This window comes from Hoplias malabaricus, chromosome 2, assembly GCF_029633855.1.
Source record: "Hoplias malabaricus isolate fHopMal1 chromosome 2, fHopMal1.hap1, whole genome shotgun sequence".
NCBI classification, from domain to species: Eukaryota; Metazoa; Chordata; class Actinopteri; order Characiformes; family Erythrinidae; genus Hoplias; species Hoplias malabaricus.
Window position 1 is genome coordinate 36,835,016 of NC_089801.1, and position 26,288 is coordinate 36,861,303.

The 26,288-nt window shown below is 38.6% G+C and overlaps 1 protein-coding gene across 1 annotated transcript; it reads left to right on the forward strand.

Moving 5' to 3' along the window:
• Positions 1-11,901: 11,901 nt before the first annotated feature.
• Positions 11,902-13,915, forward strand: LOC136676541 (GTPase IMAP family member 4-like). Its single transcript, XM_066653632.1, has 3 exons — positions 11,902-12,310; positions 12,476-12,544; positions 12,648-13,915. The coding sequence occupies exons 1-3, from the start codon at positions 11,902-11,904 to the stop codon at positions 13,913-13,915; spliced, it is 1,746 nt and encodes a 581-aa protein (XP_066509729.1).
• Positions 13,916-26,288: the final 12,373 nt, after the last annotated feature.

A 26,288-nucleotide genomic window follows, 5' to 3' on the forward strand; every position in this document is an offset into this window, starting at 1 on the left:
AAATTATAATTTAATTTTATGAATCTCATAATGTTTAAGACCGTAAAAAGTTTATAGTACTAGGTACTAATTACCAGGGATATGTACTGCATTTACAAAGAACATGGTCTCAGGTAAGTATGTTTTTTTGTTTTTTTGTGTGTTCGGAATAGTAATATTTAAAATTTCCCTAAAAATTATGGTTAAATACAATTGCAGTGTTACCAGGGAGCCAAGTGCAGTCTTTAAAACCTTTTTTCTTAGGTACAATGTGCATACGATTTCATTATCGTTTAGTTTTGGTATTGTGGGTAAAAGCAGTTAATGATTATCTCCTGCTAGTAATTCATATTTCCTGAAAATGACAGTTATAATAGAATTTTAAAAATGTTTAAAAATGTTAAATTCAAAAAATGCTAGAGATCATGTCTGTAGTCTTGAAAAGAGCTTTTAAAGTTTGAAAGTTATTGTCTTATTGTTGAATTTAACATTTTTAAACATTTTTAAAATTCTATTATAACTGTCATTTTCAGGAAATATGAATTACTAGCAGGAGATAATCATTAACTGCTAGACGATTGTACCCTGGGTACTCTAGAACATGTTCTTCAAGGCTGTCATGGAGTGGTTTGGTAACAGTTTGATTTAACCATTTAATAAGACTCACAATTTTGCCATATATGTAAATTAAACATCATTTTTATGAGATTTGAAATGCTATTACTCCAAATTCCTACAGTAAAAATGCACGACAATTATTCTCTGGGTACCTTGGAACATGTTCCTCAGCACTGCAGTGGAGTGGTCTGGTAACAGTTTGATTTAACCATTTTATGGCCTTCAGAAATCTGCAATTTGTGGAATTGTGTTGTTATTCTAATGAAGTTTGTAATGCTATTACTCCACATTCTTACAGTAAAAATGTATGAACATGATAATCTGGATACTCTAGAACATGTTATTCAAGGCTGCAGTGGAATGGTCTGGTAACAGTTTGATTTAACTCTTTAATAGCTCTCAGAATTATGCAATATTGGCAAATTAAATTTTTTTACTGAATTTTGAAATGATATTACTCCAAATTCCTACAGTAAAAATGTATAAAAATTATTCTCTGAGTACCTGAGAACATATTCTTCAAGGCTGCAATGGAGTGGTCTGGTAACAGTTTGATTTAACCCTTTAATAGGACTCAGAATTTTGCCATATATGCAAATTAAACAAAATTTTTATGAGACTTAAAATAATATTACTCCATATTCCTACAGTAAAAATGTACGACAATTATTCTCTGGGTACTTTGAAACATGTTCTTCAAGGCTGCAGTGGAATGGTTTGGTAACAATTTGATTTAACCCTATAATAGGACTCACAATTTTGCCATATATGTAAATTAAACATAATTTTTATGAAGTTTGTAATGCTATTACTCCAAATTCCTACAGTAAAAATGTACGACAATTATTCTCTGGGTACCTTGGAACATGTTCTTCAAGGCTTCAGTGAAGTTGTTTGGTAACAGTTTGATTTAACCCTTTAATAGCTCTCACAATTTTGCAATATTTGTAAATTAAACAGCATATTTATAAGTTTGAAATGATATTTCTCCAAATTCCTACAGTAAAAATGTATAAAAATTATTCTCTGGGTACCTGAGAACATGCTCTTCAAGACTGCAGTGGAATGGTTTGGTAACAGTTTGATTTAACCCTTTAATAGCACTCAGAATTGGCCACATATGTAAATTAAGCATCATTTTTATGAGATTTGAAATAATATTACTCCAAATTCCTACAGTAAAAATGTATGAAAATTATTCTCTGGGTACCTGAGAACATGCTCTTCAAGACTGCAGTGGAGTGGTCTGGTAACAGTTTGATTTAACCGTTTAATAGCGCTCACAATTTTGCAATATTGGCAAATTAAACAATTTTTACTGAAATGTGAAATGCTCTTACTCCAAATTCTTACAGTAAAAATGTATAAAGATTATTCTCTAGGTACCTTGGAACATGTTCTTCAAGGCTTCAGTGAAGTGATTTGGTAACAATTTGATTTAACCCTTTAATAGCTCTCACAATTTTGCAATATTTGTAAATTAAACAGCATATTTATAAGTTTGAAATGATATTTCTCCAAATTCCTACAGTAAAATTGTATGAAAATTATTCTCTGGGTACCTGAGAACATGCTCTTCAAGACTGCAGTGGAGTGGTCTGGTAACAGTTTGATTTAACCATTTTATGGCCTTCAGCATTCTGCAATTTGTGGAATTGTGTTGTTATTCTTATGAAATTTGTAATGCTATTACTCCAAATTCCTACAGTAAAAATGTATGACAATTATACCCTGAGTACCTGAGAACATGCTCTTCAAGACTGCAGTGGAGTGGTCTGGTAACAGTTTGATTTAACCCTTTAGTAGCACTCAAAATTTGCCATATATGTAAATTCAACATCATTTTTTATGAGATTTGAAATAATATTACTCCAAATTCCTACAGTAAAAATGTATGAAATTTGTACCCTGGGTACTCTAGAAAATGTTGTTCAAGGCTGCAGTGGAGTGGTCTGGTAACAGTTTGATTTAACCATTTTATGGCCTTCAGAATTCTGCAATTTATAGAATTGTGTTTTTATTCTTATGAAGTTTGTAATGCTATTACTCCACATTCTTACAGTAAAAATGTATGAACATTATAGTCTGGGTACTCTAGAACATGTTCTTCAAGGCTGCAGTGGAGTGGTTTGGTAACAGTTTGATTTAACCCTTTAATAGGACTCACAATTTTGCCTTATATGCAAATTAAACAAAATTCTTATGAAGTTTGTAATGCTATTACTCCAAATTCCTACAGTAAAAATGTATGACAATTATTCTCTGGGTACCTTGGGACATGTTCTTCAAGGCTTCAGTGAAGTGATTTGGTAACAATTTGATTTAACCCTTTAATAGCTCTCACAATTTTGCAATATTTGTAAATTAAACAGCATATGTATACGTTTGAAATGATATTACTCCAAATTCCTACAGTAAAAATGTATAAAAATTATTCTCTGAGTACCCGAGAACATATTCTTTAAGGCTGCAGTGGAGTGGTTTGGTAACAGTTTGATTTAACCCATTAATAGCTCTCAGAATTTTGCAATATTTGCAAATTTAACCATTTTTACTGAAATTTGAAATGCTCTTACTCCAAATTCCTACAGTAAAAATGTATAAAACTTATTCTCTGAGTACCTGAGAACATATTCTTTAAGGCTGCAGTGGAATGGTTTGGTAACAATTTGATTTAACTCTTTAATAGGACTCACAATTTTGCCATATATGTAAATTAAACATCATTTTAATGAGATTTGAAATATTATAACCCCAAATTCCTACAGTAAAAATGTACGACAATAATTCTCTTGGTACCTTGGAACATGTTCTTCAAGGCTTCAGTGAAGTTGTTTGGTAACAATTTGATTTAACCCTTTAATAGCTCTCACAATTTTGCAATATTTGTAAATTAAACAGCATATTTATAAGTTTGAAATGATATTTCTCCAAATTCCTACAGTAAAAATGTATAAAAATTATTCTCTGGGTACCTGAGAACATGCTCTTCAAGACTGCAGTGGAATGGTTTGGTAACAGTTTGATTTAACCCTTTAATAGCACTCAGAATTGGCCACATATGTAAATTAAGCATCATTTTTTATGAGATTTGAAATAATATTACTCCAAATTCCTACAGTAAAAATGTATGAAAATTATTCTCTGGGTACCTGAGAACATGCTCTTCAAGACTGCAGTGGAGTGGTCTGGTAACAGTTTGATTTAACCATTTTATGGCCTTCAGCATTCTGCAATTTGTGGAATTGTGTTGTTATTCTTATGAAGTTTGTAATGCTATTACTCCAAATTCCTACAGTAGAAATTTATAAAAATTATTCTCTGGGTACCTGAGAACATGTCCTTCAAGGCTGCAGTGGAATGGTTTGGTAACAGTTTGATTTAACCCTTTAATAGCTCTCAAAATTCTGCAATATTTGTAAATTAAACAGCATATTTATGAGTTTGAAATGCTATTACTCCAAATTCCTACAGTAAAAATGTTTGACAATTATTCTCTGGGTACTCTAGAACATGTTCTTCAAGGCTGCTGTGGAGTGGTTTGGTAACAGTTTGATTTAACCCTTTAATAGAACTCAAAATTGTCCATATATGTAAATTAAACATCATCAAATAATATTACTTCATATTCCTACAGTAAAAATGTATGAAAATTATACTATGAGTACCTGAGAACATGCTCTTCAAGAATGCAGTGGAGTGGTCTGGTAACAGTTTGATTTAACCATTTTATGGAATTTAATATCCATAGGGTTTTTTGAAGTTTTTTTCAAGCCTATTACTTCTAATTCTTACAGTAAATGCACATAAATATTATACCCTGTGTATCTGAGGACATGTTTTTCAATACAACAGTGAGATTTTCTGGTAACAAACCAGAAGCCAATCAGCCAATCAGGCCTGTTTTTAATATTAACTGTATTGAATTATGTTTTACATTAATTTCTTATGAATTTTCAATATCTGCGCTTTTCTGCGAGTCCCCCCTCTCGCTCGCACACGTTCTACCGTAAACTGTGATGTAGAAGCGCACAAGAAATCCTAGTGTAGATGGCGTGACTGCGTTTTCGCGAAGTGCAGATGGCGTGACCGCGGTGCTACTTTGCGGTTCATCTTTCGCGAATTCGCTACTTCGCGGGTTTTTTCAAAGGGGCTTATGGCTGCTATATCACCTAACAATATAATTTTCTTATGGTGTGTAAATTAAAAGTATTTTTTTATTATTTACATGTATTAGACTAGGCCTGTAAGTGACAAAATATATTGTTTACAAGTATTTCTTATGTACAGTACATGTATTGTTCATGTCCGCATCCGAGTGAAATTTACTTACGCTAAATCACAGCTTAGGAATTACTCCATTAAAGAAACTGGTAGGATATCACATATAGTTCCAGCTGAAAAACATTATAGAATGACTGTTTAATGCAAAGGGTGGGTTGTTAACAGTACAGGGAGGGTTTTAAAAGTCCAAATACTCGTTAAATACAAAAAAATATATCTTTACAATACTTCTCGGAAATACGTTTTTCGCGGGTGGTTTTGGAAAGCATCCCCCGCGAAAAATGAGGAATCACTGTACTGTAGTGCTGTGGGCTTTTAAGGGTGTGAAGAGCAGCTGTGCAGTGCACACCACCTCTATATATATTCACACGGATATGTTTGTAGACTATTATTTATTAACAATCCAACCTTGAGAAGTACAGTCCCTGGTTTTCTGGGCTGCTGTTCCTGCATTTCAGACTCGTGGAGTGTTTTTTCATATCCTGAAGGATAGTTTCACTTCATCTTCGGATGATACACTAACTCTCCCTAATTGCGAGGGGGAGACAATTGGACTTTTGTTATGCAGAGGGTGTAGTGAGTGTACAGGTTGGTCCATCTCTGGTTCCGGTTCCTTGTTGGGGGATGAGCTCAAAGTAAAATATGGCTGAACTAACAGCAGAAGGTGAAATAACGTTCCTACTCGTGCATGCGCATTTCAAAATTAGGAGCCAGTCAATCAGTCAGTCAGGTAGTCAGTTAGTCAGTAAGGGAAAATGTCTCTTCTAGGCGAGCCCAGTAGGCAGTCTGACAAAAAACACTTTTTATAAAATTCTGAGGATGTTTCCTTACCATTTGCTGCTCTCTAGTCAGTGTTGCATTGGAAAACTGTGAACATAGTAAACATAGTGGAAATAGCTAATGCCAAACAGAGTACAGCGTGTTCCTCTCAATAATTTTAGTCAGTGCTTACCTCTGTGCATCCAAGCAAAACATTTTTGGGCAAAATAGATAGTGAAGTGTAGATCCTTTCCACTCCATTCAACACTTTTTTGAGTAACTTGTGCTGTGCTGCTACTACAGACATTACAGCTCACTAATCACTGCACGAGAATCCGATCAAGTAGTAACATGATTGACCACACTGGCCCCCACTGAAAACTGTGGATACACTTACCCAGTTTAAATATACTGGCAGTGCTTTAGAGCTGCAGCTGCTCTCAAGTTGTGCAGACAGCACATTGCCATTAATATTAATAATCATTATTAATCATCATTAACAATCATCATAATGTAACCTTTAATTTCTATTGGTTTAATCACTTTTATTAATTCTGAGGTCACTGAGTTTAAAATCCAGTGCTGACCACAACAAACTCTTACACTCAGAGAAAACACACAGAGACCATTAACACACCACACACTGTATCTGTCATATATGCGTTTATATAAAGTCCACAGTCTGTTAGAGGAGCATGGACGCTGATGTAGAGGTCAGATTTAACTGTGACCCAACATCTGTGCTGCATCTGTAAACACTTCCCTAAACCCCACACATTTAGTTCATCCAGGTGAAGACATTTCTACAGAACAGAGCAGAACCTCAGAAGCTGTTTATTCTCACACTTCCACATCTCTCAGTGACTCTGGGAGTGTTGTAGCTTTGTGTTTCTGTGAGCGGCTTTTCCTCCACAACAAGAATCTATCACTCATACGTTACTGTAGTTGATGGAGGAGCACAGGACGGACTGTTAAGAGAGAAACACCTGATGAAGTAATGAATGTAGTGGAAACAGAAACATTTCTATAAGGCTGAGAGTCTGCTGTAGGTTTAGGGTTTAAGCGTTTAGCTGAACATCTTCATGGAGTTGTAGTGAAAGCATGGTGACGGTGCAGTAGCGAAGGATGAGAAACTCCAGCACAGATGAATAAAGGAGATTTCTGATGAGGAAGATGAAGTGTTAAAGGCTGTTTCTCAAGTAGTGTTTGTAAATGATGTGAGTGTTTTCTCACTGGGTTTTATCTCACACTGTGCTCTGTTCTTTTCTTTTACACAGATCATAGGGTGAGTAAATCACTCCTCCCACTGATCACAATGTCTGCTGTGTTTATAAACGTACCATATCTATTCATTCATTCATTCATTATCTGTAACCGCTTATTCAGGGTCGCAGAGCCTACCTGGAATCATTGGGCGCAAGGCAGGAATACACCCTGGAGGGGGCACCAGTCCTTCACAGGGCAACACAGACACACACACACCTACGGACACTTTTGAGATGCCAATCCACCTGCAACGTGTGTTTTTGGACTGTGGGAGGAAACCGGAGCACCCGGAGGAAACCCACACGGACACGGGGAGAACACACCAACTCCTCACAGACAGTCACCCGGAGCGGGAATCGAACCCACAACCTCCAGGCCCCTGGAGCTGTGTGACTGCGACACTACCTGCTGCGCCACCGTGCCACCCGTACCACATCTATTACAGTTTAATCCAGAAATCAGACAGTGACCTCAGTCCTTTCAGGGAATATTCACCTGATAAAGTCTCCCATCACAGAATGAAGGCTGTTCACATTCTTTCCCACAATAGAAGTGTTAGCTTTAGCATTAGCTCATCTCAGATATAGCTTCCATTGTTAAAACCTTGTCCTTAGACGTGAAAACATCCCTCTTTAATTTAACAAAAACATTTCCCTGCTTCCATTAATGTAAACACACTATTAACAATTCATTTTCCTTTACTTTATTTGAGAAAGTCCACATTTTCTCGGTTCTCAAACATGTCTGCACTGAACCTCCTGTAAATCCAGTTTATTATTTTATTGAAAATGGTTCAGATTGACCTCTCTGTGTTCTTCTAAACTTTCCTTTTGTCTATAGTGTTTATATATTGAGTACAGTCAACATTTCTCTCTAACCTTTCATTTATTATCTTTATTTCTCTTTTATGTTTTAGAGACTATTGGAGGTAAGTGAATGTTGTGCATTTCTACTGAAAGTACTGGATGTAGTTTGTGTAGTTTATAAAGTAAGATTAGAATTTTAATCCAAGTCAAGCTCTCACATAAAATCCAGTTTCATCAGTTGTACATGTTTTAAACAAAGCTTGAAATGAGAGCTTTGAAAGGAACACTATGTAGTATTTTTACATCAGGATTAAAGCTTCAACATGATTGTAATGCTCCACTGATCTGTAAGAATAGGGTTTTTTTGTTACATAAATAAAATTAAAAATAAAAAATCACACGGGTCTTGCACTATTATCACACTCTCTCTCTCTTTCTCCTGCTTGCTCCCTCTGGCAACTAAGTCTCATCGCCACCCCTGCCATAATGTTTGTACTGGGAAAGCCAAGCTAAAATCTCGCACTGTTCTACTTTGTCCAGCAGAGTTTTATTAAAATACAAGGGTTAGACAATGAAACTGAAACACCTGTCATGTTAGTGTGGGAAATTTCATGGCTAAATTGGACCAGCCTGGTGGCCAATCTTCATTAATTGCACATTGTGCCAGTAAAACCACGTGCATCCAATGGTTCAAACATTGTATCCTGAAGGCGGTGCCGTGTATCAGGATGACAATGCACCAATACACACAGCAAGACTGGTGAAAGATTGGTTTGATGAACATGAAAGTGAAGTTGAACATCTCCCATGGCCTGCACAGTCACCAGATCTAAATATTATTGAGCCACTTTGGGATGTTTTGGAGGAGCGAGTCAGGAAACGTTTTCCTCCACCAGCATCACGTAGTGACCTGGCCACTATCCTGCAAGAAGAACGGCTTAAAATCCCTCTGACCACTGTGCAGGACTTGTATATGTCATTCCCAAGACGAATTGACGCTGTATTGGCCGCAAAAGGAGGCCCTACACCATACTAATAAATTATTGTTGTCTAAAACCAGGTGTTTCAGTTCAACCCCTTCATTGTTCAACCCCTGTACTTCCCAAACACAGTAAATTCTGAGTGAGAATGGAGTGCCTCTCCATTAATCAATAAGTCCTGATCACTTTTTTGTTTACACAGTGTGAAATCTCCACTAAAACTAATCTGATTTCGTTTTACTGGAAATCTTAGGAGCTGAATAAAATTAATGAAAGGAATGAATGAAAAATATGAATTATGGACAAAGTTGACCCATGTTTGTCGAATATGTATTGTGTGCAGTTAACATTCAGCATTACATAAGAAATACTAAATAGTTCTGCAGAATAACACATATGACAGAGAGAGAGAGAACACAGACAATACTTGATATAATATTGACACATCTGCACTTTTGATTTTTTTATTATTATTGTTTAATTATTAACTAATTTTATTCATTTTGAAGATATATTTTCATATCATCAGCAGAGAGTATCCTAGAGTATCCTCACACACTTCTGCACTGTGTGTAGTGCTCACAGCAGCCTGGAGAGACTGAGAGGACATTTATACAATCACACACACACACACACACACAGATATCTGATCTAAACACTAATACTGAGAAAGATTCAGAATATTTTAGACTGATCATCTTTAGTAGAATCAGAATAATAATGGTGTAAAAAGTTTGAGAAGCACTGTCCTAACGTGTTTAACAGCAGAGACGTGTTTATGTCAGTGTTTCTATTTAATACTGTTCCATGAAGGAAACACTGTTTAATAATGAAATAGAAGCGACTGATCGGCTGAAACATGGAGGGAATGTGTTTATTACAGAGTGAAGTGAAGAAATCAAACAGGATTCAGACGATCAGAAAGTCAGATTTACTGAGGAACCCATCAGGAGAAGTTCTCTAAAGCTCCAGAGCAGCACGTCTCAAACTACACACAAGATTTCACACTCTGAGCTCTTTAGTCTGGAGCTGAGGTTTTAGTGCTCTTTACTTTTATCTCAAACTAGAAACACTGCAGAAACAGAGCAGTTTTATTATTATTAATATTAATATTATTAAGTGTTTAATAATATAACTGATGGTGTCAGCTACAGTTCTTTAGAGCTTCTACACATCTTCATCCAATTCACAACGGAGGTGAATCTGTTTGTGTTATTATGTACTATAATATATTATAAATATTATGTATTTTAAATGTTCCTATTCCTTCTGTTATCTGATTTTCTAGTTGATATAGTCGTCATTCCTCAGGTGAGCATGTTATCTTATAATATCTTATTACAATTTGAGTTAACATTATCTGTGGATATAAACATCAGAGCATTTAAAGTGGTGCAGAGCGTGTTGTTGTTCAGTCTTTAGATAAATGTGCTTTGCTTGTTGGATGTTCATTTCTTTTCCATGGTGTTAGATGTAAGTGTGATTGCAGTGTAAAAACTGATCAGGGTTCTCTAAGTGATCCTTATCCTCAGCTGTTTCAGTCATTCACAGTTTGAGCCTCTTCTTTTCCATTGACTTAAATGTCACATTTTTCAAACACAGTCTGAGTTTAAATCAGTGAAAGTCCTCAAGTGATCTCAGCTTTCAGTGATTCAAACCCCCACGTCAACAGTGATTTAAACAGAGTCTCAGTTATTGTTCATATCACATCAATATTAACTTCATACATGAACTTTCACACTGTTTTATTCACTTCTACAGAGCGACAGAAAATGGACAGAAGAGGAGAGAAAGAAAATGGAGGAATCTGCTCTGAGGACAGGTGAGTTATAAAACGCATACGCAAAATAAATCAAATTAAATCAGGTTTATTGTCACATAACACAAGTGTAAGGTGAGTGCGAATTGGGTGTCAGTCCCTCACAGTACTTAAAAAAAAAACAAGCAAGACAAAAAGTTATAGACAAAATTGAAGTACAGTATGTACACTATTTAACTTACATTTAAATGCTTTAAAGTATACTGTACATATACTATGCACACAATGTTGAAATATACAGATTTTATATGTAACTAGAATCTAAGTAGGTATATACATCACTTAAAATAATTTACATATGAGTGTAGTAGTATAAGTTGTAAAATTTTATAAAAGTATTGTTACAGAAAAGACCTGGAGGGTTTAGTAATTGACACAGTTCCAGTCGTAAAGTGCAGGTGCAGAATGAGTTAGTACGATTAGGTGGATTGTGAAGACTAGATCACTGTGCTACTGCTGTTCAGCATCCTGATGGCCTAAGGGGAAGAAACTGTCTCAGAACTGGCTGGTTCTGAACTGTATGCTTTTCTACATCCTGCCACAGGTCAGCAGTGAGAACAGACAGAGGCTCAGGTGGGTGGAGTACTTTTTGATCATCCTGGTCTTCCTCAGACCAGACCTCAGGGGCTGGTGTATAGATCCAGGAGATGTGGGGGCTGAACCCACAGCCCATGGTTGTCGTGTCACAAGCAAATTTAATCATGACATTGGAGCAGTGTGCAGTGTTAGGGTTATTGCATCACAATAAATTAACTAATAGTGCAAGCTTTTTAATTTCTATTTAATATAAACAGAAGGGTAAAGTGTGTTTATATACGTTTGCATACCTTGCCCAAATCATGTATCATTTTCTGAGTGTAAAAAATGTAAAGATGTCCTTTACAGGAAACAAACTTAAAATCTGCAGAATGAGACACCCAATAGCTTTTTATTATCTTAATTAAACATAATGAATAAAACACAGAATATAAAATGTGCCATAAGTTTTCCACAGGCCACATTATCATTATTAATATTTATTTTTCCAAACATGTTACAGTTCAGTAATTATACAGTAACAGTGTTTATTTGTAGTATGTATATCATGGTGATGACAAGTTTCATAATGATTGTTATATAAATGTGTTTCTCACAGAGTTAAAGGGACTGAATGTCATTGTTAAATACAGAGAGAGACTTTTAATGGAGAGAAATGAAGAACTGAGAGAAAAAGACAAACAAATTCAAGAGAAAGAACAACTTCTGACAAATAACACAGAGACACTTCAGATGACGGACAGAATGCTGCAGGAGAAAGACACACTTCTTACAGAAACTAAAGAACAATTAGAACAAATGAGCAAAGAGCTGAAAGAGAAACAGAACATTTTAACAGAACGAGACATAGCTAATGGAGAGAGAGACACAGCTTCAGGAGAAAGACACAGAGCTGGAGAATGTGAGGAAACTGCTGAGAGAGAAAGAGTCTCTACTGGAGGACACAGTGAAAGAGGTGGACAGCTGTAAAAATCAACTGGAGACACTGAGAAAAGAGCTGCAGGAAAAGAGCAGCACACTCCAGAAGATGAAGATCCAACTGGAAGAACAGAAAACTGAAGTGAGTGAAAAAGACAAGCAGCTTGAAGAGAAGGAGAGGATTGTAAGTGAGATACACACACAGCTAATGGAGAGAGAGGAGCAGGTTAAAGAGAAAGAGAGACTTCTAGAGGAGAGAAACAAGCAGCTGCAGGAAAGAACACATCCTCCATCATCAGTTCCAGTCAGGAGGAGAAAAAGCAAGGAGGGGATTCCCCCAACCTGTAAGTAACTGACCAGGTCACTTACAATAATTTGTTCACAGTTCAGTAAACAAACAGTAGTTGTGTGCGTAAATAGTCACTAATTTCTACATAGTTTTCCCAGCATTAACTGTCAACAAATTAACTTTAAGAACATGTGTTTTTTGTGGTTCTGTGGTTCCTCAGTCAGTGAAGAGACTCAAGACCCAGCTCCACTCAGGAGGAGAAACAGTAAAGAAGGACTTCCTCCATTCAGTAAATAATCACACATTCATTCAGTTTCTGAAATATTTCTCTAGACAGACCATTCTCTCACACTCAGTAATAAATGAACCCCTTTATTCTTGTTGATCTGCAGTGAGTGAAGAGTCTCCTCCAGAGTCTGGTGGTGTATCAGAGCTGAGGCTGGTTCTGCTGGGGAGGACTGGAAGTGGGAAGAGTGCAGCAGGAAACAGGCTCCTGGGCCGAGAGGAGAGGAGCAGGGCTGGAGCGTCTACAGTGAGGCAGCAGAGTGAGAGCAGACAGGGCCAGGTGGCTGGGAGGCAGGTGACTGTGGTGGACACTCCTGACTATTTCAGTCCTGGACTCTCTCTGGACGAGCTGAGACAGGACGTGGGACTCTGTGTCCGTCTGTTGGCCCCAGGACCCCACGCCTTCCTCCTAGTCATACCAGTGAAGCAGACCTCAGGAGAGGAGAGAGACATGCTGCAGAAAATGGAGGAGATGTTTGGAGAGAGATGCTGGAGGAACACCATGATCCTCTTCACCGTCACTGATGAAGACCAAGAGAAGAATATTGAAGATTTTGTCCAGTCAGGAAACCAGGAGGTCCAGAGCCTTGTGGAGAAATGTGGGAACAGGTTTCACTGTCTCAACATTAAGGAGAGTGGAGAGGGGTCTCAGGTCTCAGAGCTGCTGGAGAAGATCGAGAAGATGGTGGAAGGAAACAGAGAGGAGTTCTACAGCAGTGAGATCTACCTGGAGACAGAAGCTCAGATCAGAGCAATGGAGACAAAGATCATGAAAGAAATGGAGGAAAAGAGGGTGAAGGAAGAGAAAGAAATTAAGGATAAACATGAAAAGGAGCTGCAGAACTCTCTGAGAAGGATAGAGGGAGCAGTACAAGAGCACGAAGGAGAGATAAAACAACTTAATGACCGAACAACTGACCTAGAGAGAAGAATGAAAGAAGAGAGGGATGAAGAAAAAACGAGAGGACTGGAACGAGAGCTGGAGAGAGAGTTAGAGCGAAGGACAGAAATGGAGGAAAAGGTGAAGAGACTGAAAGAGAAGAGAGAGAGGGACAGGTGTGAGATGGAGGAGATCATGGAGACATATGAAGGAGAAGCCAGAGCTGAAGCAGAGAGAAAATTAATGAAGATCCTGCTGCCTGAACTCCACAAGAACATTTTGGCTTCAAAGACAAAGATGCAGGAGGAGTTCAGCAGACAGATGGAGGAGAAGAACATGGAGCTGAGGAAAATGAGACAGACACTTTCGGAGCTGAGTGAAATACACTCACTTACAAAGGAGGTTTATCAGGAAGCTGTGCAGACGTTTGTAGAGATAGAGTATCAAGGAACATCATCAGGAAAAGAGTCTCAAGAAGGAGGAGAGCATGGATGAGAGCTGAAGTAGCTCTTCAGAAGATAGAACAAAAGTTAAAAATCAGGTGATATTCAGCATGTTTGACTCTGGAATTTCTGAAACATTTGTGTACTGTTCCAGCAGAAGTGTCAGAGGTTTCTATTACACTACAAGGATATTTGGGTCTGTTGTGTGACTCTTAATTATTAATACTCTGCATTGAACACAAACTTTACATTCTGTACAGTGTGCTGCTAGCTTCAGTGTTCAGTTTACATTTCACATACATTATATATTGTGGACTGGGATGGATCTGGCTTGGCCTGTTATGTCCCCTTTTAAGTCAGACCTGTTTTGTGCTGTTGTATATGATCTATAAGCAGTGTGTGCAGATTTATTTGTTCCAACGGAACAATTCCAACAAAAAAAATTCTATACATACCTGTGAATGGTGAATATGGTGATTATCATTGATTCCACATATCACCTATTTCATCATTATCACAGTGAGATTTAAATTTAACATGAAATTGGTTTTTTTTTCATTAGCACGTAAAATATGGACCATAGTGGGACTTACAGCAGAACTGTGCCTAGACATTCAGTTGCCAAGTTTTGTAGGTTTTCTGAACAAACTAATGCTACACACTCCTCAGATTTTAAACTCACTTTAGTAAACAGTGAAAATATTTAATGTCAGTAAGAACCAACAATCAGTACTCACTCTAACAGTGCATATAACACTCAGCCTGTGGTGGGATTTGAACCTACAAATTTTATATTGCCTCAAACATACCTCTAGAAATGACCCCTTAAAATCTACCAGCCTCACACTGGCGTGCCACAGTTCTGTGTGCTGAGCCCTTTGTTCTCTTTGTTTACCCACAACTGTACCGTTGCACAGATCCAACATAATTTTCAAGTTTGCTGATGACACCATAGTGGTCAGCCACCTCAACAACAATGATGAATCAGCTGACAGGGAGGAGATTCATCAACTGGTAGTGTGCTGCACCTCAAACAATCTATCCATCAACATAGAAAAAAACAAAGAACTGACTGTTGATTACCAGTGAACCAAAAGCTGCACATACACTCTGGTCCATATCAACAGCTTCAAGTTCTTGGGTGTCCATATTTCTGAGGATCTTTCTCAGACCGTCAGTACAACTCATTTAGTTAATAAAACACAGCAGCATTTTAACTTCCTAAGGAGACAGAAGAAGGACCAGTTATCACGTCAGTTGCTCAAACTTTTCCAGCTGCACTATGTATAACAGTATGGTAATGCAGAATGCAGATCCACTTTGGATGACAGGGAGGCCCTGAAAAGAGTGAAGACAACCTAGCAAATAATTGGAGTGCCGTTTTATTACCATCACTGTGTGTGCAGAACAACCAAGATCATCAGGGTTACCTCCACCCCAGCCACATTGTGTAAAACCTTTTGACATTGCGGAGGAGATACAGGAGCATCAGGGCCAGAAGCAGTTGACTCAGGAACAGACTCTCTCCGACACCCCTCACTCTCCTGAACCCAACACTAAACTCAAATTCCACTGCCATACACTACTGAATTAATACCACTACTCCACTGGAATCACACCACTACCCCAGCCATAATGCACTAGCTATATATATATATATATATATGTGTATAGAGAGAGAGAGAGAGAGAGAGAGAGAGAGAGAGAGACTCAATACCTGATTTCACACTTCCACTATCTCCATATTTGGAAACTCCACAATGGTTGGTGAATAATAAGTGCTGGACTGTGTTTGAGTGTTGTCACCAAGAAAGAGCAAGAATACATTCTACATCAAACTGTATATACTACACTATATTCTCTACAACACCTGTTTAAACATGGCCACCCTCAATTTGGCGGACCTGATTTTCTTGCAGATATTGCAAAGCAATTAGAGGTTTTTTGTTTGTTTGTTTGTTTTTAATTTATATATTTAAATCATTACTGTTGGGGTTTTTTTTTGTGAAAATGACTTTTTGCTTCTTTAATCTCACACTAAGATTAAACAGAAAATGATGAAAACCTGTGAATTCGTTTTGTGACTCCTGTGATATTTTTTTTATATAAAAGTAGGATATTCATTCAACAGTAAGATATATATTTTAAACAAAAATATAAAAAGATAAATAATAACATTAGTTCATTCATTTACATCTGGTCAATATGGCTTCTGTGGAGATCCTGAAAATATAAAAGAGTGATAAATGTGTAGTGGTGCCAGACCAGTACCATTTAAGGTGGAGTGGGTGATTTCAGTAAGAAATGTACTGTTGTTCAGTGGAAATTTAAATCAAACACAGAGCTTCAAAATATATACAGAACTGATATTAAAACTGGATCACTACTATAATTCACTTTCACTTTAATAACACATAACTGATTCCTTACAATTCCTCTCAATTGCTGAACACACATTTCTCACTCCATTTAAAACATAATAAAACACCTAAACACTATTTCCGATTGAAAGCAGTAATGAAAAAAATGTCCAAATCTCTGGTGGAAGTTCACCTCATTGTGACTTTTATTGCTGGAACAGGGTTCTAGCGTGTTCCTGCCCAACTCCACCCCTGCGCATGCCCAGTGTTTCATTTGGCTGTGTGTGCACAAACTGATGGCTATATGTGCGTGACCTCCACGGGTTTGGCACCATTTATGGATCAATACCTCAGATTTCCCAGCTGTGGAATGCCAGGGATGTTGACCACAGTGGAATATGGAGTCTCTGTGCTTTTCTACTCTCTGATTACTCAGTTTTGTTTAGCTATGCATTGCACAGTGGAAAATAACAAGCTGTATAATAATTTTAGGAAGTGACACAATACCATCAGCCTGGGTTTTTCAGTGTAGTGTCTGATTGTGTCTCATTCTTTTACAGAAATCACAGCTTGCTGGTTGTGTTCACACTGCAGGACTGTCCACTGTCCTCTTTACAAATTAAAACAGATTAAATCTGGAACATGAAGTCAGAGCTTGAGCCGTATTTACTGGTGTAGCTTTTGTTGAAGTAACTGAGTTGCAACAAACTGTAGCAGGTTAATCCAAGTTAAATCTGCTTTACAACCACCTACAAAGGGGACCAGCTGGTAAAAATCTGTTTTTATGTGGGTGTTTTTTCTGTTCAGACTGCAGCACATCGGTCAAATTAGATATTCAAAGAAATCAGATTTGATCTACTTGTCTGAAAACTATATCTGCTTATACATCCATTTTCCTGTAGAATTGCAATATAAAACTATTATTAGTGTTTTTGTTTATTTGTTTGTAATGGGTGTTATTATTTTTTTAAAACCATCCTGTCCACACAAGCACCATTAAAAGAAAAAAAAATTAATTTACATGTGAACAAGGCTTTATTTCTTATTCATCTTGTAATTCATGATGAAGTTATAAGGTTGAAACCAGTGTTGCAGCTGGATAACTGATTACATTTGGAATATGCAGGTTAAAAACCATATCACTATAATGTCTTGCTATATAGACTGAGGAGATCTCCGCTGTAAACCAGCTTCCCAATGACTGAACAGACATTTCCTTTCACACTCATTTTACATCGGAGTAAACCATCTACACAATGTTCCTACTAAAATGAGAATGCAGAGTTTCGCCAATCTGCAGTGGAACGCATTTCACTTGTTTTGACTTTTACTACTGGAACAGGTTTCTGGTTTGTCTCCAGCCCTCCTCATGCCCAATGTTTCACTGCAGTGTTTGCACCACTTATGGACTGATACCTCGGTTTTCCCAGCTGTGGAATGCCAGGAATGCTGGCCAAATTTCTCCACAGTTGAGTATGGAGTCTGTGGTTTTCTCCTAAGATTGCTCTTTTTTTTGTTATTCATTACACAGTGGAAAATACAAACTGTTTAGAGGTGACACACTACCATCAGCCTGGGCTTCCCAGCACATCTGATGGTGAGTCATTCTTCCACAGAAACCATTGCTCTGTGGCTGCAGGACAGTGTTGCTGTGTTGGTAATTAAAGTAACTGAGTTGCAACAAACTGGCAGGTTAATTCTAGTAAAGTCGATTTTACAACCGCAAACAAAGATGACCTAAATTCATTTGGCAAACATCTGTTTTTATGTGGGTGTTTCGTCTTTTCAGACTGCAGCACACCTATCCTGCTCAAATCAGACATTCAAAGACTAACACTAATATTAAACTGAATGCCAAAATACATGACTTTGGTTTTGAAAATCCTGTGCTAATGACGTATGAGCACTTTTTGCTCATAGGGTGGATTCTAGAGACAGCCAAATGGAATTGTTGCGGTTTGAACTCATTTTCCACATTTGTCACACTATAAAATAATTTCAGAGATTTTTAGACTAATAAAATATTGAACATTGCTAACAGCTGCTCTGCTTCACACTGGAACATTATGTGTTTCCTTAGGCCTAGCCCACACATACACAAGTGTGTTTTTAATGGGTGTTTGTCTGTTTTTTTTTTTTAAAACAGACATGTTTTATGAGCTTTAATGCTGTTTACATGTGGATAACAGGCAAACACAGAAAAAGCTACATTAAAAAAATACAGGTTTACATTTGGACAGGCCTTATTTCTTATTAATCTTTTAATTCATGGAGTTATAATAGTCAGGTAAATAGCAGGTTTACAGCCGGATAAAACTTATTAAATGTAGTTTATGCAGGTTAAAAGGGACAAAAAACAGGTTGTTGGTTAATGCTAATTAGGCTAATGCTCTCTAAAGTGAGTTAATGTCAGTTAAAGCATGTTAAAATTAATTAATGCTATTCATTTATGCTAGTTACACAGAAAGCTCAATAGACAAAACAGACAAAACATAAATAAAACATAAATAGACAAAACATGAACACAAATAGCTAAACAGAGGAAACTTGGAGACAGAGGTAAACAGAGTAAACTAGAATACAGAGAGCTAAATAGACTAAACATAAACAAAGTTAAACAGACAACTGGTACTGACAGACAAAGGGAAGGAAATCATAGAACAGACGAGACAACCAAAAGTGAAACAAGGAGAAAGCAAACCAAATGGACTCAAACCAAATGTCCAACAAACAGAAAGTAACGCAAAGGAGCCTATATAGACGACACTGACAAGGGACACCTGGAATAGAAAACGAGGGGGAGGAGCTAGGGCAGGACTAGGGTGGAGACAGAAACAAAAACAAACAGCCATGTGCTAATTAAGCACATGGTGGGAACAACAAAAAGGACAGGGCCAAGGTGTGACATAGTTAATACTCTGTAAAGCAGTTTCAACAGTTTAAATATTGTTAAACCTGGTTGTTACTAATTAAACAGGGTAATTCAGAATAAATCTGGCTGAAGGCTTTTTAGGCTTTATGCCTGTTTGTAACTGAAACTGCATAATGGCTGAAATAAGGGAGTTAGATGTGAAAATGCTTTCACTTTCTCTGAGTCAGGGTTGTCTAAACAGCCAGGAAATGAGACTCATAAACACCCTGTGACTCAGCTTGATGAATGTAACCTGCAGGGAACACTTCCCAGGTAAAAGCACCAAATAAGTTCAGTAGCAAGTGCTACACAGGTTAACACCCACACACTGAAACTCAAAGTCTTCTTATAGTGGCTCCAGAGTGGTGCAACTGTACATATGTTGGTTTTTTTTAATCATCAAGGGAATGGGAGTTTGACCGCCAGTGATGGCATCCCCATCTGTACCCATGAATCATGTGGCAGAGAGATATGAAGAGAAAATGGTTAGTTTCTGTCCTATATGTTTATTTACCATAGTATAGGTTAATCTAATTAATATATGAAATAAACTCCCATTCGTGTACTCTCTCTCTGTCTCTCTCTCACTCTCTTTCTCTGTCTGTCTCTCTGTTTCTCTCTCTCTCTCTCACTCTCTCTGGCTCTGTGAATTCAATGGAATTCAATTCAATTAGTCACGGTTGTGTTGCCAAAGCCTGGGTTACAGTTTGAAAAGCTTTAAAAACATAATAAACGTTCAAATGCACACATTTTAAAAGTAAATTCTGACAAAATATAAAAAGTTACATTTGAAAGGAACAGCACTTAACACTAGTAAAACTGGACTGGAGCTGAATTTCTCTCTCTCTGTCTCACTCTCTCTCACCTTCACCTGAGTGTGTGTGAGTAAGGCTGATTCAGAGTGAGTGATCCGGGTCAGCACACCTCGACATGTCAGCACTGACTCTTTGTCTCTGTCTGTCTGCCTGCCTGTCTGTCTCTTTATTCCCATTATCGGATATCCTGTCCTCTACTTTACATGATTCATAAATCTCTCTCTCTCTATCTCTTTTCTCGCTGCATTGTTTCTTTCTTTGTCTTACTTTTGGTCATTCTTTGTTTCTTTTTGTGTCCATTTCCCTCTTTTTTTTCTCACTGTGATTTATTCTCTCTGTGTGTCTGCGTATAATTAGCTGTGTGTGACTCATTGTCCCTAAAGGAATAAAGCTCACACGCCTAATGTCACTTTCTTTTCCTCTCTTGTTCCTCAGTTTTCTCCTCCACTGAATCTCATGCTACGGAATCACAGTGTATCTTGGCTACCCTGGCGCAACCTGCCCGATTTGGAATGTGCAGGCTTTCACACATGTAGCTTATAGCAGCAGAGAGACTGTTTTCTAAACAGAGAAGAGCTTTATCTTCATGAGCATGAGCGGATTTTTTGTGACAATATATATAATTAAATGAATAAAGTAATAATTAATTATACAGAGAATTAATCAATTAAATATTAAATATAATTATTAAGTGTTTAAATAAAAGCTTAGATTATTTAATGTGATTTATTTAACTGTTATTTAAATTCATTTACCCATTATCCAATTTAGGGTCGTGGTGGGTACAAAGCCTACCCAGATTCACTGGGCGCAAGGCAGGAACACACCTTCATAGGGTGACACCCACTCACACATTCACTCACACACTCACAAATATGGATCACTTTTGAGTCGCCAATCCGCGTACCAATGTGTGTTTTTGGACTGTGGGAGGAAACTGGAGCACCCGGAGGAAACCCACGCAGACACAGGGAGAACACAACACACTCCTCACAGACAGTCACCTGGAGGAAACCCACGCAGACACAGGGAGAAAACACCACACTCCTCACAGACAGTCACCCGAAGGAAACCCACGCAGACACAGGGAGAACACACCACACTCCTCACAGACGGTCACCCGGAGGAAACCCACACAGACACAGGGAGAACACACCACACTCCTCACAGATAGTCACCCGGAGGAAACCCACGCAGACACAGTGAGAACACACCACACTCCGCACAGACAGTCACCCGGAGGAAACCCACGCTGAGAACACACCAAACTTCTCACAGACAGTCACCCAGAGCAGGACTACCAGTCACTACCGTGCTGCCCTTTGTTATTAAAATGTGCATTTAAAATATTTTATTTATTGTATTATTTCAATAATTTAATTCATTATTAAACTATTTATGTTTTTTTTTCATGTGCCTTGCAGCCTTACACAAATAATTAAATCTGTCAAAATCATCCATCATCTGTCAGTGGGCGGGAACAACTCAGATCCAGGGAGATTGATTGGTCAGATTGCACAGTAAAGCAAGACAGATTGATCACGTACGTTTGATTCTTATTTCTGTTTACTAATGGTAGTTTTAAGAAGGCAAATTTTTGAAAAGCTGCCCTGAACCCTTAAGGGAGGCTACAAATTTAATTGAAGAGGCATTAAGAAAAAACCCTGCTGCACTATTATCTTCCACTCCATCAGGTCCACCCCAGCATATGACAGACAGCCTGTATAGCACAAGGTAGGTGGAAAAAGATTGTAACTTTAGCCAACAGCAAGCTACCAATCTGACTGCACACTTTTTCTTTTTCTTTCCCACTCCCATTTTATTTCTTTCCTGCTTTTTCTGTTTCTTTTGGTTGCTGGATTTTTTTTTCCCTTTTTCTATTTTCATGTCTCTATTACTTACTTTCTCAATCTGTTGAGATTTCTCACTCCCTCTCATTCTCTCTCTAAGTCTTTATCTCTCTAACACACACACACACACACATTATCCTCATTAATAATGGTTTAACTCTCGTGTTTTTCTGATAGTGAAGCTTTTTTATTTATTTATTTAATTTTCCTGAATTATGTGTCTCTCTCAAACACAGGCTGCATTCACAACTTCCTTCAGCTTCAGCTTCAGTGGAAAAATCTGTTACAGAAAGGAATGTTTGAAGAGTAGTTTTACTGCGGCAGTCTGTCATTAAAGGGTAATTTAGTGACATCATTTGCCCAGTAATCCAAAACACACGTACACAAACTTTAAACACAAGTAAACAAGTCAATTCAGTCCTTCAGAAGAGGAGCACAACCTTCAAACCCCTCTGTGAAAACCGGTGGTGGACAAAGTACACAAACCATGTACTTGTGTAAAAGTACAGATACTCAAGGTAAAATATTACTATACTAATTTTACTATTATTATGGCGCATTTATAAAAATAAATTATTATATAATTTTTGTAACAAGCACAAGTATAAACTTTCACAATGGCATAGGACACTTGTGCATATTTTTTTACTAATTTAGGAACACTAGGTAAATCTTGGGTTTTTTTTTTTGTGGCTCCTGGGACTCCCAGGAGGAAAAGGGAAGAGGTGGTTTCCTACGGGTGGCATTTTCTGTCATTTACAATGACAAAATGGTGAACCACCCTCAGTGATGTTGAGGTCTTAGCTCTGGGATGGTAAGTGCATTGTTCTGAGAACACCAGCTGCTTTGATTTTAAATGTGGTCCACAAATATTTTGATGTGACACTGGGTCTTACTGGATTGTTATGGGTCCCAGTTGTCCTGTATTTAACAACTGCCATTTGATCCAATATGAACACCTTAGCAACCACCTTAAATACCATACAAACACTTTTGTAGCTGGTCAGGATACCACATGGAACAAATTTTCCACCAAAAAATAGAGGCCCTTTTCTAGTTTTAGATGTCAATTAATAATGCACTGAAAATGAAGATGTTACAAAAAACTCACTTCAGATCATGTCCACATTCACTTTTGCATCTAGAGCCCACCAATTAGCACACTGTCAAGACCACCCAGTCAGTTATTTGTGAACGGAAATCTTAGTATAGGCTTTTAGAATTACAATGCCCCGATTTGAGTATCTATAGTCACAGAGCTGGACTCTCGTTAAACCAGGCTAAATCGGGTTAACCCATATAAGGCAGGCATGACCAGAGTTTATCTGCTCGTGCAGAACTGGAAAAACAGCAGAGAAGAAAAAAAATTGAGCTTCTGTGGCCATTGCCTCACTTTGCCTTTCTGTGTGTAGCTCATTATCATTAAAAGGAACAGGTGCTGAAACCAGACATTCTGAACAGGGCTGGTTAGACTCGGGGAGAGTGCTGCTGTGGGGTTTGATCTTTGTGGACCATCCATCCATCCATTTCCCACCGCTTATCCGCGTCCGGGTCGTGGGGGAAGCAATCAGAGCAAAGAAACCCAGACCTCCCACTCCCCAGCCACTACTTCCAGCTCCTCCGGGGGTATACCGAGGCGTTCCCAGGCCAGTTGAGACATGTAGTCTCTCCAGCGTGTTCTTGGTCTGCCCTGGGGCCTCCTCGCCATTGGACATTTAAACTGAGGTATTTAAACTCCTACACTTGAGGCAGGATCTCACTTCCAACCTGGAGAGAGCACTCCACCCTTTTCCGGCTGAGTACCATGGACTCGGATTTGTAGGTGCTGATCCTCATCCCTGCTGCTTCACACTCGGCTCCAAACTGGTCCAGCAAGAGCTGGAGGTCCCGGCTCGATGAAGCCACATCATCCGCAAAAAGCAGACATGAAATCCTGAGACCACTGAACCGGACACCTTCCGCCACTTGGCTACGCCAAGAAATTCTGTCCATAAAAATTATGAACAGAACCGGTGACAACGGGCAGCCCTGACGGAGTCCAACTCCGACTGGAAACCAGTCGGACTTACTGCCAGCCATACGAACCAGACTCCTGCTTTGTCTATACAGGGACTGGATGGCTCGTAGCAAAGAGCCCAATACCCTATACTCCCAGAGCACCCCCCACAGAATACCCCGAGGGACACGGTCGAATGCCTTCTCCAGATTCACAAAACACACGTAGACTGGTTGAGCAAACTCCCACGCACCCCCCAGGATCCTAGCGAGGGTAAAGAGCTGGTCCTGTGTTCCATGACTGGGGCGGAATCCGCATTGTTCCTCCTGGATCCGAGGATCAACTATCATTTGGACTCTCTTCTCCAGTACCCTCGCATAGACCTTACCGGGGAGGCTGAGGAGTGTGATCCCCCTATAGTTGGAACACACCCTCTGATCCCCCATGTTAAAAAGGGGAACCACCACCCCAGTCTGCCAGTCCAGAGGCACTGCCACCGATGTCCACGCGATGTTGCAAAGACATGTCAGCCAGGACAGCCCCACAACATCCAGAGCCTTGAGGAACCCGGGGTGAACTGCCAGAGTTTTCCTACCACCTAGGCCTGATCCTTGTGGTATTTTGACTAAAGCAGGTCACAGACATTTCAGTAAGACCCAGAACTGTGTTACCCTGTGGAAAAGGGAGAATACGTCCCCTTCAATGGTCATTTTATTTGAAAATTGGTTTAAAAAGTGTGTTCCAGACTTTTGCGCAATGTTGTGAATGTGGGATGCTCATTACATCATACACTCATTCCTTGACACTTATATCAACCTCATACACACAGACGTTCAGGCTACACCCAGCACCTCATATCCCAGCAGTTGGGCAGGATGTGTATCTGATCTGTTTTTCCAACAGCTGCACCCTACTCAGCACACACACACACACACACACACACACAGACACACGTGCACACACACCATGCACACGCCAGCCTAACAGCTCACAGATGTGCTAACAAAGAAGGGGTGACCGAAACAGAGAAAAAAAAGAGCTTGAAGGAAAAAGAGGGAGAGACAGATGTGCAGGATGAGTGACACCGGAAGGAAGGAAGAGAGTGAGAGAGACAGAAAGAGAGGCCCTCTCAAATGTAATATGCCATGAAAGATTGAGAGAGGACATAACCAGTGAACAGAAAACCACACAGAACTGTATGTTGAGGGCTAATACAGACACAGGACATAAAGCACAGGGTGTAACCACATAACTCCAGACAGTTCTGTTGCTGGATAAATTACGGTTAACATTTTAGCATTTTAAAGAGATTTAAATAAAGACAGATTTATACATTTTGTCTTCTTATCCCCAAAACTGTCAATTTGACAAGGATTTGTTTACACTCTGATGTTAACTTCTTGGAAGAGATCTAGCTAAAAAAATAAGCTAATGTTTAAAAATGATAATTACACCTTAAACCTGCAGAAAAACACCAAACATCATATCAGAGACTGTAGTTCAATTCCCTGAAGCAAAACCCACTCCCTCTCTCTCTCTCTCTGGGGTGGTAGAATGACCCTTTGTCCTCATCACCTAGCAGAAAGCTAACCAGTATGGACATCACTTAGCTAACAGAATTGGCAGTTAACTCCTCCAAGGGTGTTGTACTCTAAAATCATTTCAATAGTGGGAGTTGGGAAGAAGCATGAACTTGCCTTAACCCTCCAAGCTTGTTAGCAGCAGACAGGGGGTCTAACTGGAGAGTAGGAGAAAATTGTGTAAGAATGTTATGAGTTGGCTGCTATTACTGTTTCTAGAAATAAGAAAAAAAATGTAAGAGTTCAAAATGGGCAAAGTATGTTTCACTGTATTAGAATCACGTAATCCAGTCTATTTGAGTTTACTGTAGAATCTGAAAAAAGTAAAGGCAAGCTAAAATCAGAGCGGCCAACTCTCACTGTTTAGCATTAGACTCATTATCAGTTCTCAAGGTTTCACACTGTGCCCAGAAATCTCATGCCAGTGAATGTCCAACCATTTTTACACACTCAGCAGGGAATTACTAGACTTATGAATGGCGGGGCTAAGCTTGCAGAAAAGCTGGTAGGGGAGGAAAATAGTTTCAGACAGATGGATGGATTCATACAGACCCAGTCCAGTTGGGGGTGATATCTTTTGACAGACAGAAACACCTCTGGTTGAGGGACTAATCATCCGTCTTAATAGTCTAAACTCCAAAACCAAGCTCCAAAACAAACCTGTAGGGGTTCAATATGAAACACGTCCAAATATGAGATGATTCCCTATTTTACAGAACAGTGTGTTTGGATCTAAAGACGATTGAGTGGGGGGGTTTATAGCCCAAAAACACAAGTCTGGCCATGCTAGAAACCCTCAGAACAAACATGCAAGCAAGTATCAGATTGAGCCTTATCAAAGAATAATTCAATGTGTCATTGGCTTTACTACCACTGCCTTTTTTATGTGACATCACACGCATCACATTCACTG

What these genes read in the sequence shown, in the direction of transcription:
- LOC136676541 (XM_066653632.1), top strand. Translation starts at nt 11,902, where the DNA reads ATGGAGAGAGAGACACAGCTTCAGGAGAAAGACACAGAGCTGGAGAAT. An exon ending in GGAGGGGATTCCCCCAACCT is followed by an intron (nt 12,311 to 12,475) that starts GTAAGTAACTGA and finishes GTGGTTCCTCAG; the next exon opens with TCAGTGAAGAGACTCAAGAC. An exon ending in AGAAGGACTTCCTCCATTCA is followed by an intron (nt 12,545 to 12,647) that starts GTAAATAATCAC and finishes GTTGATCTGCAG; the next exon opens with TGAGTGAAGAGTCTCCTCCA.